The 15000-nt window shown below is 51.8% G+C and overlaps 1 protein-coding gene across 6 annotated transcripts in view; it reads left to right on the top strand.

Annotated features, from left to right (window-relative positions):
- Positions 1–15000, top strand: part of PBX3 (PBX homeobox 3) — a 103741-nt gene that overhangs the window by 83207 nt on the left and 5534 nt on the right. For all 6 annotated transcript variants that reach the window (XM_032131144.1, XM_032131145.1, XM_032131143.1 and 3 more), the window contains 4 exons: positions 1002–1243; positions 5300–5490; positions 7296–7431; positions 13792–13957. In XM_032131144.1, coding sequence (XP_031987035.1) covers positions 1002–1243; positions 5300–5490; positions 7296–7431; positions 13792–13957 — 735 coding nt within the window. The remainder of the gene's footprint in view (positions 1–1001; positions 1244–5299; positions 5491–7295; positions 7432–13791; positions 13958–15000) is intronic.

Here is a 15000-nt window from a genome sequence, read left to right as displayed (position 1 = left end):
AAATCCACAATTTAAAACAAAAATCAGATTTAAAATATTGTTGCCAACAATCCAGTGTGAGACCACTGGAGATTCAAACACTTGCTTCAGTATCCTGGCATCGTGACAGCATCCCGGTCCCTGCACAGCCAAGGGGAACTCTGATCCCTTCTTGTTCTGCCCTGGCCTGTGAGCAGCCATTGGGGAGCATCTGGAGCTTCCACAGCCACTCCCACTGCGGCCATTCCCGAGGGCATGCTCCCAGCTCTGTCACCTCCATTTCCCTCCACCTGTGTGGTGCCAGAGGCCACAAGCACACTTGGAAGTGGATGCATCCGTGGTGTTTGTGCCGATGGGAGTGACAGCATCTTCCAGCTTTTCCCCTGCAGCCTGATGTAGCTGAGGAGCAAGCGTCAGCTTTTCTCCAGGCATTTTAAGCCAACACTTGGGCCTCATGAAGGGATGGAGTCCAGTGGGAGAGGTCTCCCTAAAAATAATGTGCATTTGGAAAGAAATGAGAAGCAAATCAATTATTTTCAAATAGATAATGCCCTTACTTTTACCACACAGCATTACATCAAAGTGATACAACACACAGGATAGTGCCAGCCCTGCACAGGCTTAGCTGGGTCTTGGAAAACAACTGGAAGGTGAATGTCCCTGTCCTCATGTGAACACCCCTCTGGTTCTTACAATGATGTGTTTAAAATTCTTCAGGGCCCTTTAAAAGCCTTGCAAAGATGTTCCTGCTGTGTATGGGAGCAGAGAGGGTCCCAGGGCACTGCCGGCCCCTCGTGGCACTGGCTGGATGGTGTCCGACGGGACTGGCTGCGGAGGGGGTGCTGGCTGGGGAGCTGGGGCCGTGCTGGGGGCAGGGCTGGGGCAGGGCTGGGCCCCTGGGCAGGCGGGTGTCACAGTGGGCTTGTGGCAGGCGGGCAGTGAGCGGGCAGTGAGTGGACAGCGGCCGGGCAGATGCAGAAGTACTGACTGTGTTTTCTCTTGTTCTCTCTTTTCTGCACAAGGTTTGAGCATCCGAGGAGCCCAGGAGGAAGACCCTCCCGATCCTCAGCTAATGAGACTAGACAATATGCTTCTGGCAGAAGGAGTCTCAGGTCCGGAGAAAGGTGGGGGATCGGCGGCAGCAGCTGCAGCCGCAGCAGCCTCTGGAGGGTCTTCAGATAACTCTATTGAACACTCAGATTACAGAGCCAAATTGACCCAGATCAGACAAATCTATCACACAGAGCTGGAGAAATATGAACAGGTCAGACATCAGCCTCTCACTTGTTCGTGTACCTCACGCTGCTCTCCTCTGCTTGCCAGTGCCCACTACTGTCCGCTCTGGACCACAACCCTTCCTCCCCTTCCCCACCCCTCTGCCCATAGAGAGCCATGACAGGAGACTGTTGGGCTCCGAGGGGCTGCTGGCTGGAGCCAGGGCACGTCTTGCATGCCTGAGTGTTTTCTGTTGTCTGTAACTGCACAAGAGCAACACCCAAGCCTGTGTTTCTCCCCTTTGCCCAGCCCATAGAGGCAGAGAGGAGGGGAGGTGTCTGTCACTCAGTGCCACCCTCTGCCCTGTGATGAGGTCTCACACAGCTGAGTCTGGCAGGTTGGGGAGTACAGGCAGACAAGGGCTGTGTTGGCCATCTCAGCCCACAGGCTCCTGGAACAGGTGGCGGGAGACTCTGGCACAAGACTTGGCCACGGCAGGTCGGCTGGAGCAGGTTGGAAGGGAGTGGGCAGTGAGGTGCCAGCAGAGCACCGGGCCCAGGCTTTGGGACAGAAACTAGGGAAATCCTGGTTCAGGCAGATGCCAGCACACGGTGTCTTTGTTTGGAGTAAAGAGCATGCTGTAGAGACCTGTAGGTTTGCATTCACCACTGGGACCTGGTCACCCAACACATTTGCCACGCTGGTGGCGCTGAGGATGTGTGCCACATGCTGCCAGGTGCCAGCAGCACCGTGTGTCTCGGGTGCCAGTGGCACTGCCTTGTCTGTGCTGTCTCTTTCACTGTGCTGTTCAAGTGGTGAACAAATAACTGAGCAAACACCTGTCAGGGTCTTTGTGCAAATCTGCTGTTCTCCCCTGACTCCCCAGGGCCCCAGTAGTCCTGTGTGGAGCCCCAAGCTCTCCTTGCCCTGCCAGGTGCGGCCGTAGCATTGGGGTGGGGGTGGCTGTCGGATTAACGAGCCCTGTGCAGCAGCAGCGTGTCTCATGGGGGCACAGGGACACAGGCTGCAGGCAGATCTGGGCCAGAGCGGCGGCAGGTCGGTGCTTGCAGCCGCTTCCTGGCAAACACCCTTGGACTCTAATAAGTTTAATGACGTGGGGGAAGCAGGAGCATTTTTTGCCCTGTAGCTCCATTTACAAAGGTTTCGGCTGAAATGTCACAGCCATCCGTCCACACCACAGGAAATTTTGGAGGATGCTCAAATGCTGCTGGAGCAAGAGAGAGAGGTAGAGCTGAGGATGAGCTATGCGTGCTTCCCCACGGATCCTGACACCCAGCCATGTCTGCTCAACAGACATATGATGATTTCCCCAGCCTGGCAGCAAACTGTCTCCTGCTGGTTTGTCTCACCACAGTGCCCGAAAGGCAGCCAGGGCTTAGCATCTCAGCCGCTGGCACCACAGTTTCTGGGAGGCAGGAGCCCTCCTGCAGTGGGGAGCCCGTGCCGGGCACCTGCCCACGCTGCAGAGGCGCTCCTGCCACGCTGCCCGGCGCAGGCACTCCCGCCATCCCATGGCAGCAGGAACCAGAGCACCTTCCTGGAGATGCTTTCCAGGCAGAGTTTGATCCTGATATTTGTTGCCAGTCAGGGGAATGCACTCATGAAAAAGAAAAAAAGGGAAAGTGAAATGGAAAGTGTGTCACGCCATCACCCAAACGCTCCCTCGCCGGGCGCCGGGAGAAATGGCCATGCACCGGCAGCGCCTTCCATAATTTACAGCTCCTATAACAGAGATGACATATTGAAAGCTATCTGCTGTAATTACACTGAAATACATTTTTTGCTGTAGGCAAAAGTACCGTAAGGGTCCCAGGCCTCCCGGAGCAGCTGGGAACCCACTTCCCAAGTTTGCAGATGTCTCCTGAATTCACCCCGAACTGGGGTGAAGTGTGGCAGCTTAGAAGCCACCACCAGCCTCACAGAGCACTGGCTGCCACCCTGCCCCTCAACATTGTTTTGGGCCATTTCCTCTCTTTTTCCTGTGCAGTCGTGATGAAGCACTGAGGCAGCAGGAGCATCCCTGCTCCTACAAGGTTTCTGAGCAGGTTAACAAGGCCATCACTTATAACCTGACATTATTAATAATGTCTCGGGCACCAAGCAGAGGCCTGAAAAATAGTCCTGGAAAAGGGATCAAGTAGCTCGGACGCTATAAATAAACAAGAGAAACAAGACAAAGCATCAGAGTCTTCTGAGCTTCCTCCCACTGTGCTGTGTGAGGCAGCTCTGCAGAGGGGAGGTGCTGGTGGAGATGAATTAAACTCAGGCTTCCAAAAGGTTGTAGCCAAACCAAGTCTCATCAGGCAAGTTAAGTAAATTCAGGGAAAGGTTTTTGCTTCTTGAAAGCAAAAAACAAATTTTTGCTTTTAAATGTCCAGTTTTTGATGCTATATCTCTTACAGAAAAGACATACCTGAAAATATTAGTAACGCAACAGTTACAAATTTTATTGTACTTTAAAATTGAATTCCCGGGATCTGAAAAGAAGGGGGCTTGTGGCTAAGTGTGTGTCTGGAATGTCCATCCAGTGCCAAATTCTTAGATTCAGCTGTATTTTGGAACAATCAGAACTGCTGCCTGATCTCGGGGAGAGCTGCTGCATTTTGGTGCCTGTGTCCCCTTCCCTTCTTCTGTGCAACATTTCCCGGGTGAGCCAAAGCTGTTGTTCCTGCCGTCGGTCGGAGGGCTGGGCCTGAACTTTTGCATGCTCAGGTTGTCCCCTGATGAAAGAAAGAGAATGTGCCAGTGGGAAGTGAGGGTGAGACATGTTGAACTCCTTCTCCTGGAGCTCGGAGAGTCTTGACAAACCCGGGGGTGGCAGGTGGTGGATGAGCCGTGGTGGCCGCGCTGGCACCGCGAGCACCGGGCTCTGCGCCCTCGGCAGTGGCAAGCGAAGGGCTCTGCACCAGGGCTCGCCGAGCGCTGCCTCCAACGGGTGCTGCAAGGATGTAAATTAGCCTGTAATTTACTTTCAGTAGTGTAAAGAAAAAAAATCACTTTGCCTGAAGTGTATGCATCTTTCTTAAGGGTGTACCCAGATTTTAATTATCTAAATGTAAATACTTAACGAATTTTACTTAGAGTAATGAGCTAAAGTGCACACTACATAAATGAGATGTTCTAATTAATCATGTATGAACTACTGGTTTAAAGAAAAGCTATGTGAATTCTGCGAATGTTGGGCTATTGCCAAATTGCTAATCAGCATTTGCATTCATAGATGGCTTCACTTAATAAGTTGTGAGACGTTCAGCAAATGTTATAGGAAATTATGAGTTTTTAGATGCATAAACTTTTCACTTTTAACTCTTTCCCTCACATAATCTATTGAAATGTTGGAGCATCCTTGAAAATGTGGTTGTCAGACATATTATGCACATATTTTGCAGCCTGGCTTTAGAGGGAAGAGGGGAGCTAGCAGAGTTTTTGGCAGGTTCCAGCCTGCAAAGGGAAGGCAGGACAGCAGTGTGATGGCTCCTTGGATATGCGGACCAGGGGGTTCCTGGTGATGGTGTAGCCTGAAGTTTATATCAACATGTCACAGTCTGAGAGTGATAATTGAGGGCTCCCCGTGCCTTCCCTCAGCACCTCTGCCACACAGCACCGGCCAGGCTGGGGCACTGTGACACTGGAACCACCCGCTGTGGGGACACATGGTGTCTCAGAAAGCTTTCAGGTTCCTCGGTGCTGCAGGGGGGTACCCAGGCACAGGGCTCGGGGCTGCCCTGCCCAGGCATCGCCTACCTGGCTGTGAGATGTGTGGGTCCCCACACACACCCTGCCCCTGCTTGCAGCTGGTACAGGGGCTGATCCGACTGCTCCTCTCCACTGGGGTCTGGCTGGGGAAAGGGGTGAGCATGGCGGGAGCAGTGCCGTGGTCACTCGGCTTCCCTGGCTGCCCCAGGATGGCTGCAGGTCTCCTGGACAGGCTGTATGGGATCCTGTGGCCACACGTGTGTGGAGGGGACAGGGCCATGTGAGGGTCCCCCAGCCCCCAGTGCTGCCTTCCTCCAACAGCCAGGTCAGAGCTCGTGTCCTTGTGGGATGGCACAAACCCATGTCTGAGCCTCTTCTTCCTCCACAGGCATGTAATGAATTTACCACACATGTAATGAACCTCCTCAGAGAACAGAGCCGGACACGTCCCATTTCTCCCAAGGAGATTGAAAGGATGGTGGGCATCATTCATCGAAAATTCAGCTCCATCCAGATGCAGCTCAAACAAAGCACTTGTGAAGCAGTAATGATTTTAAGATCAAGGTTCCTTGATGCCAGGTAAGGCCGAGGCAAGTGCCCCTGTCTCTTTTGGGGGGGAAGCAGTAATTTCTGGGCAGCCCAGGAGAGCCTGGCCATGTTGGGAGTGGTGTCCCATGTCAGCAAGGATGGGTGGGAGAGGCTGCTCTGTCCCAGCAAAAGCCTTCATCCACAGCTGTTGTGAAAGGGACCCCCTGCACAGTAGGCTTTCAGAAGCAGCAAGGTCTTTTCTACATATTTTAGTGCAAAGACTGGGCTTGTTTGCAGACACCTACATCACTGTTGGAGCTCAGAGCCCGTCCCCAGAGCCCACAGCAGCCTGAGCGGGCTGCTTGCTCTGCAAGCTGCCGGGAGGCAGGCAGACAGGGATTAGGAGGGGGCTTTAGGCACAGTCAGATTTGTTTTGAAATCTGATGAGGTTGGATAGTGATCCCCAGCCCCTTCACAGGGCTCCTGCCTGCAGAGCAGGGCCCTGGCAGCTGGCAGGGCCTGGCAGAGCAGGAGTGGAGCCGGGCGGAATAGGGAGGAGAAGCAGGCACCATGTGGAGCCTCCCTCCTCCAGCAGCTCACGCTTCACACCTGAAAGCTGCGAGGAGCTAAACAAGACCAAAATAATGTTATTAACAAGGAGGTCACTGGCAGGTGTGGGAAATCAGGGTAATTGCAGGCAGTTGGAGGAGATGTCTGTGGAGAGCTCCAGGAACGCAAAGGTAGAGCCTGCAGATGTACATTTTAAAGTGATTTCTTTAAAAAGGAGGAAGGTAAATAAGGCAAAATGAGCGGAAGCATAGTAATGAGATAAACATAGCTCTAGGGAGGGAGCCTGGCTGCTCCAGGATACAGTGCAGTTAGCAGCACCGTGATACTCTGGAAGAGCGCGCTGGGGATTGCGCTCGGCTGCCGGCTGGCCTGGGGCGCCGGCAGTGATTGCAACAGCCCTGGGGGAAGCAGCTCCAAGGAAATGTTTAACGGGAGCCTTCCAGAGGATGTTCCGCAGAAGGAGAGCAGCCGTTGGCACGGAGGGCTGGCACTGCAGCTGTGCAGGCGCTGCCACCGTAACCCACCTTGGCTGCCACCATGGCAAGGGCTGGTGGCTCCTGTTGGCCGGAGCACGTGTGGGTGCTCTCTGCAAGGCTCTGTGCTCCGGCCAGGTGACGCACCTTGGGGCCTGTCTCGCGTGGGGCCAGAGCCTGGGCCCCGTGCAGCCCATGGCAGGAGGGGGCACAGATGGGTCTCGCTCACAAAGCCCTGAAATCCACTTGCTGTTGGAAGCCAATTAGCTCAGGGAGGGCCGTGTGAGGACACATCAGTGCGGCTGCCCCATCCTGTTCTACCGTGCTCATCCCGGGGAGCTGTGCAGGGGCCCCAGCTGACCTGTGCTGAAGGGAAGGAGGGGAAGGAGGTCTGTCAGACTGCTGCTGGCACAGAGGGGCTCTGTGGCCAGGAGCTTTGGTCTGGGCTGTGTGCCTGGGTGTGGAGGAGTCACAGGGAGGCTTCTGGCTCAGCACCTGCCTCACCTTTTCTGCCACAGCACATGTATGTGGCCTGTGGCCCCATGGGATGAACCCTGTGGGGAGGTGGGGGTGTGAAGCCAGAGGCAGAGGCTGGAGCCATGCAGGGCTGGGTGCAGGATGTGGTGCTGCTGCCTACTGCTCCCTCCCATGGTGTAGGGGAGCCCAAAGGGATCAGGGTGCCAGGGCAGCTCTGCTGTGTTGCTCTGTGCTGCAGCACAGGCTGTGAAATGTAGGCTGCTGCCCCTCATCTGACCCTGCCAGGGACCTGCTGGCATCTGGAGGAACAGTTGTGTTTTCCTTTTCTCATTTCAGACGGAAAAGGCGTAACTTCAGTAAACAAGCCACGGAAATCTTGAACGAGTATTTTTACTCCCACCTCAGTAACCCCTACCCCAGTGAAGAAGCCAAAGAGGAGCTGGCAAAGAAATGCAGCATCACGGTATCACAGGTAAGCAGCAGGGAGGACCCCCTGCACCCACAGTGTGTCAGTCTCGGGGTTCCCCTTGCAATGCTGCCGTCTCCCTCCGGGCTCTGGGAAGTGGTTCCAGTGGAGGCAAGTGGTACAGAGCCGGGCCTGCCCACAGCACCTCTGTCACCCCTTCATATTTGTGTGTTGACCATGATGAGGTTTGCAGGGTGATGGGACGTGGCTGAGCTCTGCAGGAAAGGCAGCATGCCCATGGTGGCTGGGCCTGTGCTGGGGTACAAAGGTGCTGTGCACAGAGGAGAAGATAAAAAGGCAGCAAGGTCTGCACCCCACTTCACATCAGCCTTCTCTCTGTACAACAGTGAGGCTCCTGACTGAGCCCTGCTCTGCTCTGAATTCATTACAGCTGGCCAGGATTCTGGGTTTATTGACAAATTTAGGATCTGTCTTTATAGATCCAAATTTCTTTGATTGCTCAAAGTTGTTTTTCTGAGCCAATCATAAATTCAGCCTCTAGCTATGCTGAAGTGATACAAGTGGCTTCTCTGTGGCAAAACTGCATTAGGAAGATTTGCTCCTTTTACCACATGTAACAGCTGTTACTGTGAAAGTAATGCAAGAAACCCAGCATCTCCCCAGTGCTGTTGTTGGCTGCAGCTGCTTTCTGTGTGGGCCAAAGTACCTGTACAGCTCAGACTGGTGTCACGCAGCAGTGCTCAGGCTGATGACACCATCGAGTTTTCCTTCACCAGGCAGCTCGAAAAGCAAAACACCACTTGGCATTCCATGTGGCCTGTATGTTTGCTAGAAACCCCAGCTATTCCCACACAAATCTGGCTTGTACAGCTTGCGGAAGGACTTGAACTTGGGTGGCAGGGAAGTGCCCTGGCAGTTCCCACGTTCTCCAGCCACCCCGCTCCTGTTGCGAGGGCCGGTGTGCCGGCTCCTCCCTGCTCCCTCAGCTCCCTTATCAATATTTCAGGTCCTTGAGTGGAGCGGTGCCTGCGGCGCATGTGTTAACTATTAATGATTGCAGGCTGCAGTATTGGCATTATTAGCAACACAACCTTTAGCTTTATAATTAAGACCTGAGTTGAGATTTACTTTATAGGTCTCCATTGAATGCATGAAAAATTCAGGCACTTTATTGAAGACTTCCAAATGAAAGGCTGCCCAGGTTCTCCAAATTTGGAATTGGTTGACTTTGGATGCACCCACAGTATCAGCCTGAGGACACGTGTGTGGGCCTTGCTGTCTCCTTGCCTGTTCCTTGGCACGCAGCACGTACCCCACTCTGACTGGGGTGGGAAGCACCTGTGCTCGGCGCCAGGGGAAGGGACGGCATGGGGATGGAGGCAGTTTCTCCCAGTCCATTTACAAATAGCTGTGGTGATGGGCAGGAAGTTTTTGACGGAAATTCAGCACACATATGTTCCGTCTCACATTGCTCCTTCCTTGCTCTTAGCGTCGCACAAGCGGCTGCAGCCCCGCTGGGTGCAGGGCAGCCGTGGTGGCTGCTGGGCTGCTCCCTGTGCCCTCAGGCATCCCCGCGGCTGCTGTGGATGCCTGGAACCAGCCACACAGCCTGAGAGCACACAAGTGCCAGGGCACTGTGGTCTGCAGCTTTAATCTGCCTGCTGGTTTCAGTCCTTGGCATGAAATGGTTTGTGGCAATTCCTTCAGTAAGTGGTGTCCAGAAATCTTCCATGTGATCCAAGGCAGTGTGCCGTATAGTTAGGGGAGGCCATGCCATCAACACCAACTTAAAGAACCCAAAAGTTCTTCAGTTTTGGTTAGTGTAATTAGGAGAGATGACATGGGAAAGAGGCCACCAGACCTGCTGAAGAGCTGTTCCCTCTGCACTCAGTGGTGAGTCATGCCTGACAGGGAGGCGGTTAGTGATCCCACCGTGTGGACAGATAAAAAGACAGATCTAGATAAGGCTGAAGTGACTGTAGGAAATGAGATGGAACATTTGAGAAGCCATAACTGATTGCTTCTAGTGCTAATAGATCTGATTTCATTTTTAATTGGTTGTTAGATAAGATTTAATGTATATGCTGTAGAATGAAATAAAAGGCAGGCAGATGGTCCAACAACCCAGCAGTGGCAGAGAGCCTGTGGCAGGAATATAGGTTTGTCTTTTTAATATTTGATACAGACATGAATTAGTTGTTCCTTGAATCCATTAGGAAGTCTGAGTGAGTGACGGGAGTAGCTGTATTGTGTCCTCCATAGCACCACGTCCAGCAGCCTCAGCCTTGCTGGGTGACATTGCCAGCCTGGTACAAGGGCAGTGCTGCCCACCCAGCCTGGCACCAGGGATGCAGGGCTGGGCCCTTGGCCTTGGCTGGAGCTTTGCTCTGGCAAATAGTTATAAATGACTTGGAAAACCTCGGGATGATATGGTGAAGCCTGGAAATGGGGCCGTGTATCATGTAATGGGAGAGGAGCATGTATGAGAGAGAGGGAGTGCATCAGCTGGTTGCTTGAGTTCCTGATGGATCTGCTGTCACAGCCAGAGAACATGAAGACCGTGGATATTCTAATCTTTGATTTCTAAAGGTACTTCCAAAGGCTGCATGGCAGTGCTGCAGGGTAGGTTGGTATTTTCTAGGTCAAACTGGGCTGGAGTTGTCTTTCTTTGTACTGAAAAGGGTATGTATTTTGAGGCCATGTAGTAGAAGATCTCTGAGCAGGCACTGTGGAGCAGCCCCGCACACACTGCTCTGGTGACTGGCAGCAGAACTCAGAGGATGCAATCCAGAACTCGGAGTGAATTGAGCAGTCACCGAAACCCTGGCAGGAGCAGCATCGCAGGAGACAGGCAGTGGCATCCGAGGAAGTGACTGAGCTGCACCTCGCTCAGGGCTTTCATGGAAGATCTCTCAGTGTGTGTATTTTCAGCCTTGACCAAGTGTCCCTTGGACCTTACCGTGTCTGTCACCATGCCCCATTTACCTCCTGTGCTGCAAACACCCTGGAGGGGCAAAGAGCTGGAAGAAGGAATAAATAACATTAAGGGATGGCTTTCCAAACTCTGGAGCTGTTGGCTTGTCTTTGATGAAGAGGCTTTGTCCTTTCCCCGGTTGAGCCAGGCTCCTCTGTAGCCTCTCCTAACGATGATCCCAAGTGTTTCTCTCTTGTACTGTCAGTGCCTCGTACATGCTGGGGGCAGATTCATGGCAGAACATTTTCTCCCTCAAACACTTAATTAGTGAGTGTTTTGGGTCATCCTCCCCCCAGATTAAGCTGCTGACTGGAAATCCTGCTGCCATGGCACTTTACTGAGCTGCAAAGAAAATTGTCTCCCAGAATTGTTTTATTGCAGGTGGGAGATCAATGGTTTCAGTTTTGATACCGGTGTTTAAAATAATATGTAGAGAAGGTTTTTCAAGAAAAGCATAAAGACAAACTATTTATTAAGATGAACACCTCACACAATTTCATTTTTAAGAGTGCGGAAAAGGTAATTCTGGGGAAAAAAATGTCCTTAGCAGAGAACATTGTCAGCTGTAATTTAGAGCTACCCCATCAGCACACGTTGGAGGGAGATAAACTGTATTGTCTGTTCTCCCCTACCATGGCTGCAAGGCTGACGTTTTATACTTTTGCAGATGAGCCTCTTTCAGGGTGTCACAAACGACCATCAGTCCATCACACGGGCTGGAGAGAGGGCACAGCCAGTGCTGAGAGCAGGGCAGTGGAGTACAGCAATAACATCTTTCACTGCTTCAAACAAAAGAAGGATGTGGTTGACAAGGGAATATATTTAACATTGTTTTAAAGAAAGCATGCAGGAGCTGGTTTTCAGCAGCCCTCTGGCCCCAGCTGCTTCTGAGTGTTTCTGTGAGCAGGCGGACAAGGAAAACTGTGGATGGAGGGGCTCTTAACCCCTGGACTTGATGTGGGAAGCAAGGGAAAAAGCTGCAGCATAATGAAATAGTTCTGGAGGTAAAATTCTTGGGTTTAGATCATAGACTGTAATTGTGCAACATTGATTTTTAACATCTTCTGGTTTGTACCATATTTTAGGTGTGGAACATAGACTGCGTGCTACAAACATGGAAACACAATGGAAAGATTTCCATGGTCCATGGATCTGTAGCTCCCTAATTCAGCAGCAATGCTCTTGCGTCAGCTGCGTCTTTGCCGAATGAGCACTGATTTATCCCAGGAAATCACCCACTCTGGAGACATGAGGCAGGCCTGCCCCATCCCAAATCCCACATTAGGCATCTTGATGATTTCAGTAATAATTTATTGTCTTTTTATTTAACATTGCAATTAACATGATAAATAAGTGCAACAGTATTGTTTGAAATGTAATATACAATTAAGCCCAATTAATTAATTGGCCTTCAATGATCAGGAGGAGAAATATGTTCACTGTTTTTTTAATGTGAAGAGATAGTTTGTTTTAATGAAAAATGTGTTGTGAGGCAGCTTGCGATGGAGACAACTTCCATGTTTAGGGTGAGCATGGGGCTGGGCGAGGAGCCGGGTCCTGGTGCTGATGGGGAAGCCCAGCACCTGCTCCCCTGTCTTCCCTGGGACGGTGGCAGTGCCAGCAGCACAAGCTGGGTGAGGTGTGCTCCAGGTGGGCAGGGATCCTAAATCCTGCCTGGCACAGCCTGCTGGAGCAGTGCCCTGGCCCTGTCCTGGCCAGGTTCAGCTGCCCGTGTGGGCCATGCTCACCCAGCTGCGGCCACAGCCCCCGCGTGTCCCTGGGTGGCCCCACATTCCCTGGACTGGGGCACGCTCTGCCCTGCACTGGTGAGCCATGGGAGCACAAAGAGTCCTTGGGCAGAGGGACGGGGCAGTGACTGCGGCTCCTCGGGCAGCCCCGCCGCCGCGCAGGGCGCGTGCTGCAGTCTCAGGAAGAGTTTAACATTTCTGGGTATTCATTTAGATGTGGTGTGCGGGTTAAACATAACGTACGAGCGCTGCTCCTCTCATTGCTTCCAATTAAACCTTGCTTGTTAGTTTAACCTCTAGGTAATCCCATCAAACAATTGATGTCAAGGAAACACTGCCCACAGTGGCTCTGGATGAGTGGCCATTAATTTTAATTGCCTTGATATTAAAGATTAAGAAGTATTGAGACTAGCAGAATGGAAACGATCTGATGTCAAGCAAATCCACTCGTTGAGGCTTCCCCAGGCTGCTGGTGATATTAAAATTTTACTGTGAGAATTAAATAAACCTTTATTAGTGATGGCTGTTGTTTGATTGGTCCAGGGGTGTGCATAAACAGAGGGGTCTCGTGCACATCCGTGGACAATACGGTTGATGTGCAGAGATTCCTCAATTATGATACTGTTAATAAAGCATAATCTGATTGTACACAATAATTATTTGCTGGGTTTCATTAATGTATTATTGCTTCTCTGACTGACAAGGTGATATTAAGTGCAATATATAGAATATGGTGGAGTATTATCAGGGGAGCAGGATGTATAAGGTGCCTTCTATATTACTGGTAAATGCCAGAGGTTTTCCATTAATTGTGGTTAAACAAAAGATGTGCTGCATCAAATACAGCAGGATTTGACTCCTGCCTCAGAAGGGTCCTGAACTGGGTGCTGTGACAGGACCCCAGCCCCCGCCACGCCCTGTGGCTGCCTGATAACCACTGGACTGCCACTGGTCCCTTCCCCTTTACCCTGCTGGGTTGTTGCAGTTGGTTTTTTGTCTCTGCCGTGTTGGCCATTGTCCATGTTCCAAACTGGGTTTGTTATTTAGGAGCTCTGTTACAGCAGCTGAACTTAAACAAAGCCCCTAAGCAAGATCATACAAACTTCCCTGAGCAGCTCCAGGCGTGACCCCTGTGTGGGTTAATAGCCGGTGCCCTGGGAGCCACCTTGGCTTCAGTACAGCATCTTCAAAGGGAGATGACAAAGTGACTTTTCAACCATTATTGATTTATATGATTCCTTTCATTTTCAGCCAACCAAACACGATTCTGTGAGTAGGCTGCCAAGGTTGTTCCAGCCCAAAAATAAAGAACAATTGCTCTCACTGCCCGCTTGCCCTCAGTCAACCGGACCTTGGTCCCCCCTGAGCAGCTTTCGGGGTCTTGCACCAGTTTTGTTGACAAATGGCCCATGGTGGTAGGGGACAATGCTGTGCTCAGTCGTACAGCAAGCTCCAGGATACGTGTGGTCATCAGTCACTTGTGCCTCAGTTTGCCAAGAGAGCAGCAGAGCCAGGTCTTGATCAGCTCCATAGTGATGTTTAACTGATCCGGGTTAGTGCTCAGTTATCCGGAGCAGGTACGGATTGTGTTTCTGGCATCTCAAAATGACATCTCAAAGGGTTCCTCCTTTGCCCAGCCAAGCACTTTGTGTCCCTCACCCTTCCCACCTCTCTCCACTGCAGGTGTCCAACTGGTTTGGCAATAAGAGAATCAGGTACAAGAAGAACATCGGGAAGTTCCAGGAGGAAGCCAATCTCTATGCGGCAAAGACGGCTGTGACTGCAGCGCACGCCGTGGCCGCGGCCGTCCAGAACAACCAGACCAACTCCCCCACCACACCAAATTCTGGTACGTACCCGGCTGGTGTGTTCGAGCATCCTGAAGGGCTGTGTGTCACGGAGGGCCCCGATGGTGCCCTAGCGAGCTCGGTCGGGATGAGGAGGATGCAGCTCCTTAGCAGCCCTAGCCATGGCACAGGGAGTAGTCCTGAGCCCCAAGGACCTCCAGGTTGGACCACGAGGGCCGAGCACTGCCGTGGGTGGTCCCAGCAGCTCCACAGCGAAGCTCCCACAGCCGTACGGGAGAGCGGAGTGGGGCCCGTGTAATTCCCGCAGTAGTGACGGCTGCCTGGCTCAGGCTTCTGGCACATTCTTTGTTTCTGTAGTTACTTTAAGCTTTTTCTCATTCACTGAAAAGAATGTAAAATGGGGCAGAGGTCCAAGTCTGGTTTTGTTAAATTTATTGTCAAGATAACAAAATAGAGGAATTTTTTAGCATGCTCTAGTTGAGTTTAAACGCTGGATGGCTTGAAATGGAGTTGATGTTATAAATAGAAATCTAAGGATGGAACTTTTATTTGGAGTTACTCTGTGACATGTTCTGCTACAGGTCTCACTGGTGTGTTGATGACATCTTGCAAGTCTGAGCACTGCAGTAGTCAGGGAGTGTATGAGGGGGGCGTTGCTCTTTTGGGCTCCAGGGGCAAAGGTTGCCACAAGCACAAACACTATTTGCAGTCAAGTTTTGCCGTGACTTAGTTGTGGACAACTTCTAAGGAGGATAGAGAACCATGGGGAAAAGAAGACTAACAAAAGGGAAGTAAGAAAAAAGTTCCTTCTTTGACAGTAATAAACCACATAATTGGGAACTGCCAACAATTTCCTTTTGGAAGGAGACACGAAGCACAGGCTCAAAATGAGTGTTTGGTGATGGCACCTCATGATGGAGTGATCCACAGGGGGACAGCTCTGATCTGGAAACCTACTGTTGTACAGGCTGCTCTTCCAGAGGGAAGAGCTGCCCTGGGTCACAGGGAGCTTCCAGTCTTGCCCAGCACAGCGCTCTGGTGCGGGGGCAAGAGCCAGGACGTGGTGGCCACGCTTGCCCCATGC

Source organism: Corvus moneduloides, chromosome 21, assembly GCF_009650955.1.
Source record: "Corvus moneduloides isolate bCorMon1 chromosome 21, bCorMon1.pri, whole genome shotgun sequence".
Classification (NCBI taxonomy): domain Eukaryota; kingdom Metazoa; phylum Chordata; class Aves; order Passeriformes; family Corvidae; genus Corvus; species Corvus moneduloides.
This window is presented reverse-complemented; position numbering and strand designations above follow the sequence as displayed.